Below are 15,572 nucleotides of genomic sequence, written 5' to 3'. Positions count from 1 at the left end.
TGGAAACATATTTGATTTAGCAAGAACAGTGAGTAGAACTTTTCAGATGATACAGCACTATTTTCTTTTCTAAATGTTTCTATTTTACAGTAACACTGATTATAGGTAACTTTAGCTTGTCAGTATCTTGAACATTAACATTTTTGTTTCTCTTCAGTTTAAAAAACTTCTATTTAAATCACAATATATGGGCTCCATGTACAGTAACTGCTTCTGTATTTGAACAGCTTACTTCCATCACCAATTGCTTGATTCCTCTTTCTGTTAGGAAATAGGGCAGTTGACTAGTAGTCAGCCTCTTTATTTTCTAGCTGTTAGCTTTCCATCAGGATTTTTTTTCCTATGAGGTTATTCACATCCAGACCTGTCATCTTGTACTTCCTGTCAGGAGTCTTGCTTTTTGCTAATTATTTAAAAGAATGTATTACTCATACAAAAACAACCAGAAAAAAATGTGTTCAGGCATCAGCCCCCTATGCTTCCCCAAAGGCAAGCTTTAGGACAGCATGAAGACTGTTACACCTTGGATGATACATAAGCCTACTAATAAGAGTACATATTTCCAAACCTATGAAACCTGTCATATTTCCAATATGTCTTTTAATTCCTCCACCACCTCCGTAGCTTTCTGCACATTGTCAAAAGAGTGAGAGCAAGTGATTTGCCCAAGTTCTTGGGAGGTTCATGGCAAAGCTGTGACTGGAATAGAGATCTCAAGTCTCTGTCTTGCTTTGTCTAAAAGCACATTTCTTCCTCATTATATTAAATTGAGTAAGCACATTTGTGCTTGAAGTTTCCATTCACGCCTGTTATTTGACAATCTGAGGTTAGTATAGCACTATAGAGAGTACAGAAAAGAATAGATATATTATAGCTATATTACCAACCTTGATGTAAGGTAAAGAGCTGGCCTCTGTGTCTCTCTTACATAATTGGTGGGAAGCCAGCAGTTTGCACTCCCCGATTTTACTTTTATATGGTGAGAGACAAAAAACCTCCCTTTTGGAGAGAAAATTGCTTTCCCATGATTAATTATCGATCACGGAACATAATTAAATCATAGGTACCCCTTATTAATCACCCAGTCTTGTTTATACCAGACTTCTGTAGACACATTTTTTATCAGTTTGAGGGTTTTTTCCCTAGACCTCTATATTCCCACAGATTTGGAGGTACCAGAAACAATGAAGTAGATCCCAGTACTTGATCACATGAAGTTCCACAATACAGGTCACTCAGGGTATGTCTACACAGGGATAAAAGACTCAGCATGCCTATGATTGTCCTGCAGCAGCTAACTTGGCTTCGCGGGGCTTGGGCTCCAGGGCTAAAAATTACTGTGCAGACATTTGGGCTAGGGCTGGAGCCTGAGCTTTGGGACCCTCCACCCTTCTGTTAAACTTCATTTGCATCTCTTTGTTGCAATATAAATACTGGCTATTCCGGTTAAGCTGTCTAATAATACCAGATGGGCAAAATATTCCTTCATTTTTCCTAATGACCTAAATTCAAGGTTTTCTTTTGCATCAAAGTGTTTGAAATTACCAGCTCTGTAGAAGAGAGAGAGAATGCTGAACTCAGGTTTTGAATGACACGACTTTCTCTGGGTTTGTAAAATAATTAAAATATGTTTACAGAGCATTTTCGTTCATGTTTAAATAGCCTGATGTGCACTGAAGTTGCCTAGTTTTACGTGCTCCAGGCTTGAACCTATGTAATAGTCTTGACCAAATTCTTTTTAAAAATTAAAGAATTTTCAGTGCAACACTATTCTTTAAGCTATACCTCTAAGAAGATACAGAAAAGCTTAATGCAAAGCAGTAGTACTTTATATTAGTATTGTTGAGCTTCATCCTAGTTTCTGTGCTGTTGCACTACTGTTATGTTATAGACTGGCACACAGTCATATTTTTTCCTGTAATATGTGTGAAATTCATTTCCTCTGACACCAATTCCTACTTTTTAAAAAGCACTAATGCTTATACTACATTTGAGAGAACTGTTGCCATATACCTTCACCCAGTCCCTAACCCGCTCTACATTGTACTAAGATACATAAATCAGTTGTAAAATGGGTACTTCAGCTTGCTTTTTGCGGCTTGGGGGCAGAAGTAGATCCGGCAGCTGGGAAATGGCCTGGCCCCTAAAGTTCTCTCCGGTTTAATCTGCCTCTGCAGGGACAGACAGATTTCCCACCTGAAGAGCTTTTCTAAGGGAAATTCCAAACTTATTTCAAATTTCTGATTAACCATTTGGCTCAATGTGTTTGTTTGACTTCCAACCATGTCCCAGGGCTGCGATTGCCTTTTAGGAAGATTGTCCCCTCAGCTCTGCTCTGAGGTAATTTGCCCTCTGAGGTATTTGCAACAGCTGAAAACCAGCAGCCTTCATGGAGAGAGCTGGTTTGAGAAAGCCAAAGACAAAAGGAAAGGTCTGTGTGTCCTGCTTCATCCTCACTAGCATCTGGTTAGAGACCTCCAATGGCTCTGTGATCAACACGTAATCCCCTCAACCCCCGTAGTCCAGTCTGTGTGAGGTCACATCAGCTGCTTTCCCTTGAGTAGGAAAGGACAGAGGATTGGAATAGTTGGTTTCACGGCAAGAAGCTCCCTGTCCCCTTGGGAAGCAATGCTGGAAGGACAGTGTTCCAGATGGAAAATCATGGAATTCTCTGGAAACCACACCAGCAGTCAGTGCCCCTGACTGCAGAGTTCAGCAGTCTTTGCCTTCTCTTGGGTCGTGGATGGAGGATACTGGACACAGCACAAACACTGCAAATGCAAGGATGTTGTAAAGGGCTTTCAGGCTCTGCTCCCTCCCCCTCATACCACCTCTGTAACAGGTCTCCCAGGAGAAACACAGACCCTTGTGGCCTACTGTAAATCCCATACAGTGGATGGCGGTAGAACCTCAGGAGAGTCCATTCTTGAACCCCAGTACCCTAAAGAGGCCCAGAAGGGGCCTCTGTTGTGAAGAGAAGACAATAAGACCAGCTTCCTTTGGGGCAGGGAAATCACTAGCCACTTGACATAGTTTTGGAGCAATATCTGAGCCTTATTTTGCTTCCCAGGATCATGAGGACAAACTCCCCAAGGATATAGAAATAAAATCCGGTCTTGATTTCCCAGCTCACCTTCAGAGGGCCGCATGGCAGATTAATACAGATACAAAGGGAATTCTTTGTCCTTAGGGAAGGAAGGCCAGCAGTCCAAATCACAGGTAGGGGATCACGTAATTTTCTTTTTAAAAGGAAAAGTCCTATTCTTGTATTGGATCCCCTTCTGTTTATTTTATTTCATGTGAGTTTTATTGAGAATAGTTTTTGTATAATGTCTGAAGACACCTATTCAGTGCCCTTTAGGATGTGTTGAAAAATCTTTAGATACTTGGCCTAGCTTCCTGTTTCTTTAGATTCTTTATTAACTTGAGCTGTTAAACTGCATGGAGTAATTAGACTGAGATTATGATGTAAATAGATCACAAGTGTACATGTCACAGTATTAGTTTCCGCTTGATTAATTTTTAGACAGAAAGGTAATTATTTAGAGTAATGCCACCAAATTACTGTTTGACACTTTTGCATTTATAAAATATTACATTCTGTAGTAATTGGCTGCCTTAACTATGCAGTGATTCTTCAGTTGTGCTTTCATAGGGGAGGTAAGGAATATCATACCACATGGTGAAGTGTATGTTGAGTTCAGTAACCATCAAATGTGTAGGGAGACAATGAATGACAGGCACCATGTTGGGTCTTGACAGAAATTACTATTAATTTTTATGATAGTGCCTAGAGGCACCAGTCTGGATTTTTGGGTCCCATTGTGCTAGAGACTGCACAAACACACAGTGACAGGCCCTGCCACAAAGACCATGCAGTCTAAAGAAGTAAGATAAAGGGTGAAGGGAAAAATTGTGGTATATTCATTTTACAGTTGGAAAAACAGAGACACAGATGAACTGATTTGCCCAAGTGAGACGTTCTCCTGGTGTTATCTGGACTGGTGATCTGTTAGGTCACTTCAATCCTCGACTCTGGGAGCCAGCCTTAACCTGCTCTGCTGTGAGAACCCCCACTCTTGGACTGTTCACACACAGCCTCTAGCATGTAAGCTGCTCCCAGCTATGTGAGTGAGCACTTTTGGCCAGCCGCTGCTTGGATTGTGCAACCGAATGATACTAGCCAATATCTCTGGTCCCAGGTACAACCCTAGGAACCTCCATCTTGCAATGTCCAGATATGCCCGCTGGACCCTGCAAGCTTATATGAGTTTGTCAATTTAAGAAAGAAATTGATATGTACCAGGCATGTTATCCCAAGGGGAGTCTCTGGCATGCTTCAAACCAAAGGCACTGCTTCAGGTAGAATAAACAAACACATGTATTAACTACAAAAGATAGATTTTAAGTGATTGTAAGTCAAAGCACAGCAAGTCAGATTTGGACAAACGAAATAAAAGCAAACGCATTCTAAGCTGATCGTAACACTCCTGTGCCTTTACAAACTTAAATGCTTCTCACCATAGGCTGGCTGGTTGGCCTTCAGCCAGGCTCTCTCCTTGGCTCAGCGCTTCAGTTGCTTGGTGCTGGTGTCTGTAGATGGAGGTGGAAGATAGAGAGCATGGCAAACATCTCTCCCTTTTATCATGTTCTTTCTTCCCTCTTGGCTTTGCCCCCTCCCCACTTCAGAGTCAGGTGAGCATTACCTCATTGTAGTCCCAAACTGACCAAGGGAAGGGGGGTGACTCATTTGAGAGTCCAACAGATCCTTTGTTGCTGCCTAGGCCAGTGTCCTTTGTTCCTCTGAGGCTGGGCTGGGTTTGTCCCATACATGCCCTGATGAGGTGTGAACTGCCCCTCTGCTCCTGGAGAGTTTTACCTGGGCTTATTTTAAGCCATGAGGACACATTTTCAGCTTCATAACTATATACATGAAATTACAACCTATAACAACAATGCTCAGTGCATCCTGAGTCTTTTGAAGGCACCCGACATGACAAACTTTGCGTTGGATACCACACAATCATAAGGATGAACAATGGGGGTGCAGGGTGTTCCCCCGAGGTACAGAGCGTCACACCAAGATCACATGGGAAGTCTATGACAAAGCTAGGAATTGAACTTGGATGTCTTGAATCCTGGTTCTTCATCATAAGACCACTCTTCCTTGCAGCTGGATGCATTCCTCTGTAGTATTAAATATCTGAACAGTTCTTCAAATGGTACTGAAAAGGGATGATTCTTAATAAATCCCTTAGCTGCTTTTCAAGGAGAGAGTGATGCTATAATGAACTGTTAACTATTTACTTTATCTTGTTTGGTACAGATTGTTTAGAAAATCTGTTATGGGTCCCAGGGACAAATTTCAAAAGCTGTTTATTTTTTAAGACTACATTTTTATACAGGAGAGAATGTTGTTTATAATTCTGTTAGGCAACTTTGTTCTTATCTCAAACATAGCTTGAAGAATATTATCTCCTTTTGGCTAGCCATGCCAAAAATAATATAATTATCAGCTGTATAGAACAGGATTATTTCAGAGTTTTTATTTTTTTTGCCCTTTCCTCCTGTTCTGCAGACAGGTTTTATAGCACAATATTAATTTGAACTCTTTTCAGGTTTAATTGATAATCATAATCCTAATTCTCAAATTCATTCTGGCTTGTTAGTCTTAAACTAGTACTTTAAATCCGCATGTGTTCATTTTCTGTTTACTTCATCTAATAGCGTTCTCTATATTGGTTGGCTGCTTCAAAGTTACTTTGTCTTCTACAGCTTGCATTGAAGGGATCTAACTACGGTGGACTACTGGAGCGACATTATATTCATACAAAAAATGTGGAGCATGTTGTAGACAGTTTACGGTAAGAGCATACAGATTAGTGATGGTCTGTGACAGACTAAAATAATTTTTCACTAAATATATCTGGGGTGACCAAATGTCCCTGAAGTCTGGGAATGTCTGTTTTCAAGGTCTATACTGGATTATTTTACAAGAACTTGCATCCTATATCACAAACCCTTGCTCACTCAAGCTATTTGATGTTGACTGGCTGGCTACCTTGTCACATTGGTTTCAAAGACCATTCCTACTAGGTCTGTAGCATGTTGTCCCCTCCCTGCTCTACCCATGAGATCTGTTTCTTTAGATTCTTTATTAACTTGATGTGTTACTCCATATGGAGTAATTAGACTGAGATTATGATGTAAATAGATCACAGGTGTATAGTGTATAGTGCAGCCTGGCCCCAGGAGCTGTAAAGTAAATAAGATAACACTTTAAATGTACAGTACATCGGTTAATCAGAAGTCAAATTGTAGTAAATGCAGATAATCCCTTTTAAAACTGAAGGCTGAAGTGAAGGTTTTTTAAGGAAGAGTTTGAATAAAGAAGGTGGTGATTTCTGGTTAGACCAAGTGTATCTAGTGCATGAAATTTCTGGCTAGAGCAAACAAATGACATAAATGTTAGTGGTTGTGTACACAGTGGAACAACTTAGCGAAATACCTTTCACAAAACTGATTTAATTAAAATGTTGCCTACCTAGCCTTTCATACACAGGGCATTTTAAGTCTTTTAACTATTTTATACTTACTCCCCCCAGGATAATCGCTAACTCATTATATTAAATGTGTGGTGCTAGTTCATATTATTTAGAGCATGTCAGAGTACATTGACCAACAATATCCATAAACTAAATATAATTGCACTGCACTTCATTGTTAGGATATAAATATTCAGGCCTGTCTGCAAAGGCCTATACTTTAAGAATTTAGGTGTATTCTTATTACTTAGCTTGTTATAGAAGTATAAAAGAGAGAATCAAAATCACTGTCTGCCGATGTAAGGGCCTTCTCTTACTGTGACAGTCTGAGGCCCTGTTCTCAGGCTAAGTAAGGCCTTTGGCTAAGCAGCAGAGGTAGCCATAAGCTGGGAAGTGAACGGTCACATCCTCACATTCTAAACTAGTCACATTGAAATAAGGCAATCTGGGGCTGTTAGAAAGGTGATCCGATCTATCACCTCCAGACAAAGGGAAGAGCCTAAAAGATTTAAAGAAAACTTAAGTTTAATAGCATTCTGTCTGGCAAGAACTCACTTATCAATAGCTTGGATGTGAAATCCTCATTTCTGTATTGTTCTATCACTCTAGTATCCACTTCCCTATTTGTTTGTCTGTATAATCTGTCTGGTTCTGTGATTGTTTCTGTCTGCTGTATAATTAATTTTGTTGGGTGTAAACCAATTAAGGTGGTGGGATATAATTGGTTAAATAATTATGTTACAATGTGTTAGGATTGGTTAGTTAAATTTCAGTAATATGATTGGTTAAGGTATAGCTAAGCAGAACTCAAGTTTTACTATATAGTCTGCAGTCAATCAGGAAGTAAGGGGGAAATGGGAACAGGGAATGGGGGTGGAGGAATTGGAATCATGTTTCGCTGGGGGGGTGAGGAATGAGAAAAGGGACATAGTCAAGGCTCTGTGGTGTCAGAGCTGGGAAGGGGGACACTGAGGAAGGAAACTGGAATCATGCTTGCTGGAAGTTGATCCCAAAAAAACATGGAATTGTTTGCACCTTCGGACTTCGGGTATTGTTGCTCTCTGTTCATGCCAGAAGGACCAGGGAAGTGAGAGGGTGAAGGAATAAGCCCCCTAACATTCATATTCCCCTGAAAGCTTGAATTAGTATGCTATGTGGTTCCTTGTCAAACTATCTCTGTATCTTTTAGGAATGAGCAGATCGAGGTCCGTCTTGTTAAACGCCGAGAATATGATGAAGAGACAGTTCGATGGGCAGATGCTGTTATATCAGCAGGAGGTATTAACTTGTTCCTGGGAAAAGGGGTCTTGGATTTAAGTAAATTTTAGAAGATGTGTTTGAAGCAGTATGAAGAATTAAAATGCTTCACTCATTAGAAAGTATACCCATTTATATTGAAAGTATATCTGCTATAATTAATTTGGCAAAAGTAAATCGGGGCATAATTAAATGACTTGTCCCACTTACCCCCTTTTCCCTCTTGCTTTAATTTTAGAGTTTTAGGAAGTGAACACAAATGCTTAGTGGCTTTGGGGAAGTTTGTGTGATACAGCATGAAATATGTAAATTGTAAAATTGAATAAATGCTCAACTTGTGTAAAAAAACAAACAGTATGTTCTGCTAGAGACCCTGTCATGCTTAGGTGTCTGTGGTAATAAAGATGAGCAATTTATTTTTCTCCCACTACTTTCGCTTTCCCCCTAAACCAAATCTCTTGCTCACACTCTCATTCATCCAGTTAGCTTGTTCATTGAACTAAAATAATAGCCAGAAGACTAAACCTTGCTAATTCAAAGACTGCTCATAAAGAGGGGGATCCCAGTGTAAAACATATACCCTGTCAGCTGTTGGGATTCTGTCCAGGTAGTTGTCCCTAGATGCTTCTTATGGGTTTCATCTTTAGTGTTAGCCTTTGGATAGTACGTGTTTGACAAATTCGAAGGCCTCCAAATCCCCTCTCCTGCAAGTTGGGAAGAACAGTCTCTCTTCTTCATTCATACAAAATTTCTTTGCTGCTGCAAGGGGGCTCTGGTCTCTGCTGCTCTACCTCTTTCCTGGTTGCTGCTTTTGAGGGAATGTCTATTACTTTTTCTCCTTCCCTTAGCCTCTGACTTTTGGTGGTCCTCCCCAGTGATAGCTCCACTACCCATCCCTGCTGCTGCTTATTGCTTTCTAAAGTAGCAACAGAGAAATTGACCTGATTCTTGTCAGTTTCAAAGCTGCATACACAGTTCTGAATAGCAGCAGTGAAAACTGATGGAATTCTGTTTTTTACTTTGTTGGAAAAACTATAATTATTAGGAGAGATACTGGAGCTGTTTGCAGTGTATTCTTGGGTCTATATTAGTTCACACTTGCTCACGTTTGGAAGATCCTCTTTGCAAACATGAGGGCTAGAAATTTAATATGTATTTTCAAATGAGAGCTTAAAATTTAAAGAAGTTGATGGTACATACGTGGGAAAGATTCCTACTTGACCTGAGTGGTAGATTTTAAAAGCCCCGTTATTAGGAAAACATCTAAGACCTCTGTTGGATAATAAACAACTGGAAGCCATAATTTAAAAAGAGAACATCACGTACAGTTGAAGCAGAACTAAAACCCAAATGCTATTTCTGAAGTGCATGATGTATTACAGATGTATCTTATTCCCCTCTCGTATTAGTTGTAGTTCTGATAAAAAAAAAATAATTAACAGCCCCTTTTTTCTTAGAAAAGGTAGCCTAGAAGTTTGGCTTTTCTTAAATTCCAGTTTTCATTAACATATAAAAACCTCCACAGATGCTAATCTAAGATTTTCCAATGCAAAATATGTTGTCCAAGCATCAGATAAGTGGTGCTTTCAGTGCTGCTCCATTGTGCTTCTTATAAACCTTGGATTTTCACTGCAATTTTGAATTCATTTAATATCTTGGCAGTACCCAACATTCAGTTTGAAGGCCAGACAGATGTTTTCAGTGCAGAATAACAGCTCATTGTTTTATTTTTGTGCAACCTATTTAACCTACTGCCTCTATAAAAACATTAAAAATACGATTGCAACGTTAATGTTTGTATATGACACTCAGTTTAGTTTGGAATACTTAAATTCTTAAGTAAAAGTAATCAGCTGTTCTTTATGCTGTTTTTCTTTAGGTGATGGCACAATGTTGCTGGCAGCTAGTAAAGTCTTTGACAGATTTAAACCAGTTATTGGAGTAAATACTGATCCGGAAAGGTAAGAACACTACATTTGGGAAAGCAGTCTCTCTACTTAACGTAAACCACAGTACTATACATACTACATAGAGTACACTTATTACTCAGTGTGCAGTTTTAGTTATCGGATTAAACTGCTGCCATTATTAAGGTGAACAGTATTATCAAGCAGATATGTTTTTACTTATAGCTATAGTCAGTAGCTCTTTCCATCCATGTTCATGTGAGCCTAATATCATTTGAATCTCATGCTGGCTCCAAAGCAAAAAACAAGTATACACTTGATGAATGGAGATTAACTACTGTTGTTTCAAGGTGAGAATATTTCTTGCTTCCTGAAAGTCTCTTGACTGCTGTTGGGCTTTTCCTAGGCTAGAGTTGTTGGTCTTTTTGTAATGCGAGTTAATTGACAGGCGACTCAAGCTAATAGAATTGTACATGATCTAAACACTCCACAAATGCTATTCCAGAGGACACAAGTTTGTTCCCAGCCATGGAACCAGGAACAAATATTTGTCCATGAACAAATGTTTACAGTGTCTAGATTTGCACATGCAATCATGTAAACTCAAGTTAATTGTGTCAATTAACTACTCCTAGGGGAATTCTGTGTTTAAAAAATATTAATTCTGTGCACAATATTTTAAAATTCTGCATATTTTATTTGTCAAAATAACACCATATAGTCATGCCATTTTCAATTATTTTGGTAATTTATTTCAAAATACCTGTCAGCAGATATGTCTGTAGCAATAAAGACAACAAAAAAGATTCAGGAAATGTTTTTTGACAGATTCCTTACTAGGCATATGAATAAAGAACTTTGAGTAGTAATTAATTTAAACTACAATAAAGAAATGTATTTCCCGCACCCCTCAGAAACAGTGCAAAGGTTTCTGGGGATCAGAGGTAATGGAGGAGCTGAAGGAGAAGCAAGTAATTGCTGGGAAGGAGCCTGGGAGTGAACCTGGAGGGCTGTTGGGTGTCAGTGGGAGAAGTATGGAACAGGGTGGGTTGTTTTTTTTTTTTTTTTTTTGTGGGGGAGAGGGGAGGGATTGTTGGGGAGCCTCCCTCATGCAGTCAGACACATTTGTCCCTGTTCCTGTGTGTCCCTGCACCCCCAGTCAGCTACCCTTCTTCTCCATATTCCCATGTGGCCTGCACTCCCAGTCAGCCACCCTCCACCCCCATCCTCATGTAGCCCTGCACCCCTCTCCCACTCAGCCGCTGGCTCAATGCTGTCACCCCACTAGCTCCTGTGACCCCCTCCAGGAGCCCCATGTGCCCCACTCAGTCTATCCTCCCCATATCCTGTGCCTCCTCACCTGGCCCCACGGGCAGGGTGCTGTGAGGAAAGCAGCTTCTCCTTCTCTCTCTCCACAGCTAGCTGCTCTAGCCCTGAGCCAGCTGCCCTCTCTTCTGGCACCACAGCAGCCCGTGGTGGGCGAAAGGTGTAATTGCAGCGCATCTCCAGCAGAATGTATTTTCTGGGGGGGGGGACATGAATTCTGCACGTGTGCAGTGGTGCAGAATTCCCCCAGGAGTAGATTAACAGCGGGACCAGACCAAAATCTCTAGTCTAGACAAGGCCATATGTAGTTAAAGTTGAAGACCAAGATCTTCAAAAATAGGAGTCTAAAGTTAGGCATTTAAATCTGTGTTTAGACACTTGTCTGATTTTTTTTTTTTTTCTTTCAAAAATGCCAAGCACCCAATAGTTCCTGTTGAAAATCAGGCAGGTGATTAAACATAGTTTTCCTTAGAATGACTATGCACATCTGCATTCCACTGCAGATGTGTGCGTATCCAATGCACTCAAGTTGGAGACTTTTGCCAACCATACAACTACGTCGACTATGTCTCAGTTCTCTTTCTGCTCTCAGGTGAGGGCATAAAGAGTGTGTGTCTGCCACCTACCTCTCAGCTCCTTCCCATGCCTGTGATGAGAGGTGGAGCCCCTGTAGCATTTGCTTCAGTTAACCAGTGTCTCTAAAACTTATAGTATATAGTTAGCAGTGGTTAGTGGTATAGTTAGTTAGAAAGTTGCAGTTTTTGTAGCTAGCCTGGAGGACTTTAGTGTGGGGAAAAATTCCCAGGTTTTAAGCTGTATGCCACATGCAGGGCTGTCATCCTTGTCAGAGATAGGCGGAATTGCTGCTTGATTTGTCTTGGGGAGTGCCGTGTGAGGGACAGATGCTTTATTGTACCTCCTTCCCCACCACAACCGAAAAACAGAGGGTTCACCTCATGAAAGAGGTGATGTGTCCGGGCATTAGAATTGAGCTCTTATTGTGAGGCAGGGGACTCAGAATCAAACAGAAGTGCCCCTCCAACTCCTTCTGATTCAAAATGCAAGTCTAGTGACAAATGTCACTCTTCATCTTTCCTGTCAGCTTTCTCAAAACAATGCAGGCGTTATGATGCTGATGAGCTTGAAGTCTTGGACTTCCCCAGAAAATGTCTGTTAAGTTCTCTGGTACCAGATTGAGGTACACTGGTCCTGTCTGAGGCATCATTTCTGACTTGGCACCTTCAGGGCTGTTGAGGCCCCATATTTTTACCTTTGCTGGATTCTTAGCCCTCCTTTCACCCATTTCAGTCTTCCTTGGCTCCCCATCAGCACCATCTGCTCCACTGACATGCTTACCTAAGGTGCCTTCCATGGTGCAGGCCATCTTGTCTTCTCGGGGTGTGTGTGTGTGTGTCCTCCTTTGTTTTCCCTACTAGACTGTCCTTTGGTGCAACCAGTGTCAGCTCCCTAATGTACCTGGCACCCTTGGCTCCATCTGTTAGTCAGCTATCCAACCAATTAAGCTGGCACCGATCATTTTGTCTGCGTTCCCTCCACCCCAACCCTTGCTTCCTTTGGACCTTAATGTGTGTCTATACTTGGGTCATGTAGAACATCAAGGGGAACTGCTCCTCCATACTCTGAGGATGTTTGTTGTTTCTTCTAACTCTGAAAGAGGAGCCTGTCACACCTTCAAGGTTGTTTAGATCATCTTACAGGTCTTTTACCACTACAAGACCCCAAAGTCAGCACTGATCTTCCTATAAGGAAATCCTAGCATGGGGTCTCCCACTGTGGATGGCTTAGCTTGTGCAGTATCCTCCAGGACTTACTGGTCTTGGGCTTCTCCAAGAGACTGTAGACCTCCATCACAGTCTCCCTCTAGGAGGAAGTATCCTACTTCCTCACTGAGGGAAACTTCTGCTCAGTATCCTGCTACTATCCTTCAATCCACTGAGCTGGACCTGTGGAGGAGGAGGAGGAATTAACGGAGGAGCCCTTAGATCTTCCTCCCCATGTGTAGGGATATTAAAGAAGGTACTAACAGTGATTCCCCCAAGAGACAGTGACCCCCTCATAATTTGGCCCCCACACTTTAAAATCCAACAGTTTCACCAAGTACAAAAATCTCTTGGGTCTTCTGTTAAAACTTGTAAGCTACTGTCTGTAGAAACCATTGATTATATCTATCCTGTGAAAGATATTTTACTACTATGTAAAACTTACAAACAAGTTAACTGACTTTGTTCTTGAAGTAATTGATACAATGTAAACAAACACTATAAGCTGTTAAGTGACTTTCACTTCATTCAACTGCTCCTAGGACAGACCCCCACCCTCTGCGATTAAAGGGCCGGGAGTCTCAAATGAATTAGCACACACTCTGAAAGTGGTGGAGACAGTAAATTAAAATATGGTTAAGGGATGGAATGTATGCTGATTGCTTGATATACATGGATGGTTAGAGAGGTGCCAGCCTAGAAAAGGAGTATCCATCGGCCGAAGAATGTGTCAAGTGGATGACCAGAAACCCCCGGAGGGTAAACTGGGATCCACCCCATCACCTGGAAGGATGAGAAACACAAACTTTGGACAGTGTGGAGCCACCAGGAATGTGCCATCTGCTGATTGAGTCATAGACTAACATAGGAACTAATTCCTATAAGAATGGACTCTAAAGACTGATGACTTTGAGTCTCTGGTTCTGCTGCCAGCCTTCAGGAGCATCAGGTGCACCTGACACAGACTCGGCTCCATCCTCATGACCAAGATACCTGGCCAGTAACTTGGCATGAGCAACTTCTAGGCTGGTAACTATAACACCTATATAGAACTTAAATGAATGATTGTGTGAATGAATCTCTCTCTCTCTTTATATGTGTGTGTGTGTGTGTGTGTGTATAAGAAATAAGTAGTCAAACAACGTTGTTTACTTTTATCTTTTGCTTTATCAGTATATTTACAATAAATGTGGCATCTTTGCCTTATCCCTCTTAATATCCTGCTGGTTTTTATTCTATTGGTATAACACATGTTTCTCCATCTTCACCAGATAAGGCAATCACTTCAGAGTCCTGCCCTCCCCCCCATCTCTTCCTGGAGGACTTCAAAGTCTTTTGGGACTTCATGAAGAGGGTGGCCTCTTCTTTAGGGATGCAGGCAGAACCTGTGCAAGAGAATCCACATACTCTCCTAGATATTTTACAGTCTCCTGCACCAGGAAGAGTTGTCCCATCACTGAAGCCTTACTTCAGCTAGTGAAAACTCTCTGGCAGACTCTGGCCTTTGGCAAAGCAAGTGAACAGATGATAGTCCCTCCTGATTTTGACTGTTTCTTTATTCATCCAGTTGATGATTCTTTGGTAATCACAGCTGCTAATGACTATTCCAGTCAATCTCATCCTAAGGTTGCTCCCAAGGATAAGAAAATTAAGAAGCTGGAGTTATACATACAAATGGTTTATTCCACCATCACTCTTCAAATGAACCTCACTAACTATTGGGCTCTTTTGTCAAAATATTATTTTATTAATTACTCTGCAATTTCCAAATTTGCTGACAGGTTGCCAGAGGAATATAAAGAACAGTTTCTAGCTCTGATTTCTGAGGAGCATCTTATGGCTTGTACATCCCTCAGGCAGCTATGCCACTGATACAGTTTCATGTTCTGTAGCCACTGCAGTCATCATGCAGCATTCTTCGTGGCTGTGGCCTTCTGACATTCCAGGGGAGCTTCAGGGCACAATAGAGGACTTACCTTTGGAGGGTTCTGTACCGTTTTCTGCTGAATCAGATGACGCTGTGTGCACACTGAGGGACTCTTGCATAATACTTTGTTCGTTAAGAGTTTATAATCCAGTTACAAAGAGGAAATCGTTTAGGCCCCAGTCTTACTCCAAACCCTATTTCCAATAGAAGTCACAATATGCCTCTAAGAGAGAGTCAAGGTCTCTTTGTCTCCATCCATCTTCATCGGAAGGAGGCCCTTCTTATCAGACAGTTTCATCTTCCAAGCATCAGGGGGTAGCCATGTTAGTCTGTATCCACAAAAACAACAAGGAGTCCGGTGGCACCTTAAAGACTAACAGATTTATTTGGGCATAAGGTTTCGTGGGTAAAAAACCTCTGAAGAAGTGAGGGGTTTTTTACCCACGAAAGCTTATGCCCAAATAAATCTGTTAGTCTTTAAGGTGCCACCGGACTCCTTGTTGTTTTTGTGGATACAGACTAACATGGCTACCCCCTGATGCTTGGAAGATGAAACTGTCTGATAAGAAGGGCCTCCTTCCGATGAAGATGGATGGAGACAAAGAGACCTTGACTCTCTCTTAGAGGCATATTGTGACTTCTATTGGAAATAGGGTTTGGAGTAAGACTGGGGCCTAAACGATTTCCTCTTTGTAACTGGATTATAAACTCTTAACGAACAAAGTATTATGCAAGAGTCCCTCAGTGTGCACACAGCGTCATCTGATTCAGCAGAAAACGTTACAGAACCCTCCAAAGGTAAGTCCTCTATTGTGCCCTGAAGCTCCCC

General features: G+C 41.2%; 1 protein-coding gene across 7 annotated transcripts in view; it reads left to right on the top strand.

Moving 5' to 3' along the window:
* NADK2 (NAD kinase 2, mitochondrial) overlaps positions 1–15,572 on the top strand; it is a 64,776-nt gene that overhangs the window by 16,004 nt on the left and 33,200 nt on the right. For all 7 annotated transcript variants that reach the window (XM_034773847.1, XM_034773846.1, XM_034773845.1 and 4 more), the window contains exons 2-4: positions 5,776–5,864; positions 7,735–7,823; positions 9,682–9,763. In XM_034773847.1, coding sequence (XP_034629738.1) covers positions 9,693–9,763 — 71 coding nt within the window. In that variant the 5' untranslated portion in view covers positions 5,776–5,864; positions 7,735–7,823; positions 9,682–9,692. The remainder of the gene's footprint in view (positions 1–5,775; positions 5,865–7,734; positions 7,824–9,681; positions 9,764–15,572) is intronic.

The sequence above is a fragment of the Trachemys scripta genome, chromosome 6 (assembly GCF_013100865.1).
Source record: "Trachemys scripta elegans isolate TJP31775 chromosome 6, CAS_Tse_1.0, whole genome shotgun sequence".
NCBI classification, from domain to species: domain Eukaryota; kingdom Metazoa; phylum Chordata; order Testudines; family Emydidae; genus Trachemys; species Trachemys scripta.
This window is presented reverse-complemented; position numbering and strand designations above follow the sequence as displayed.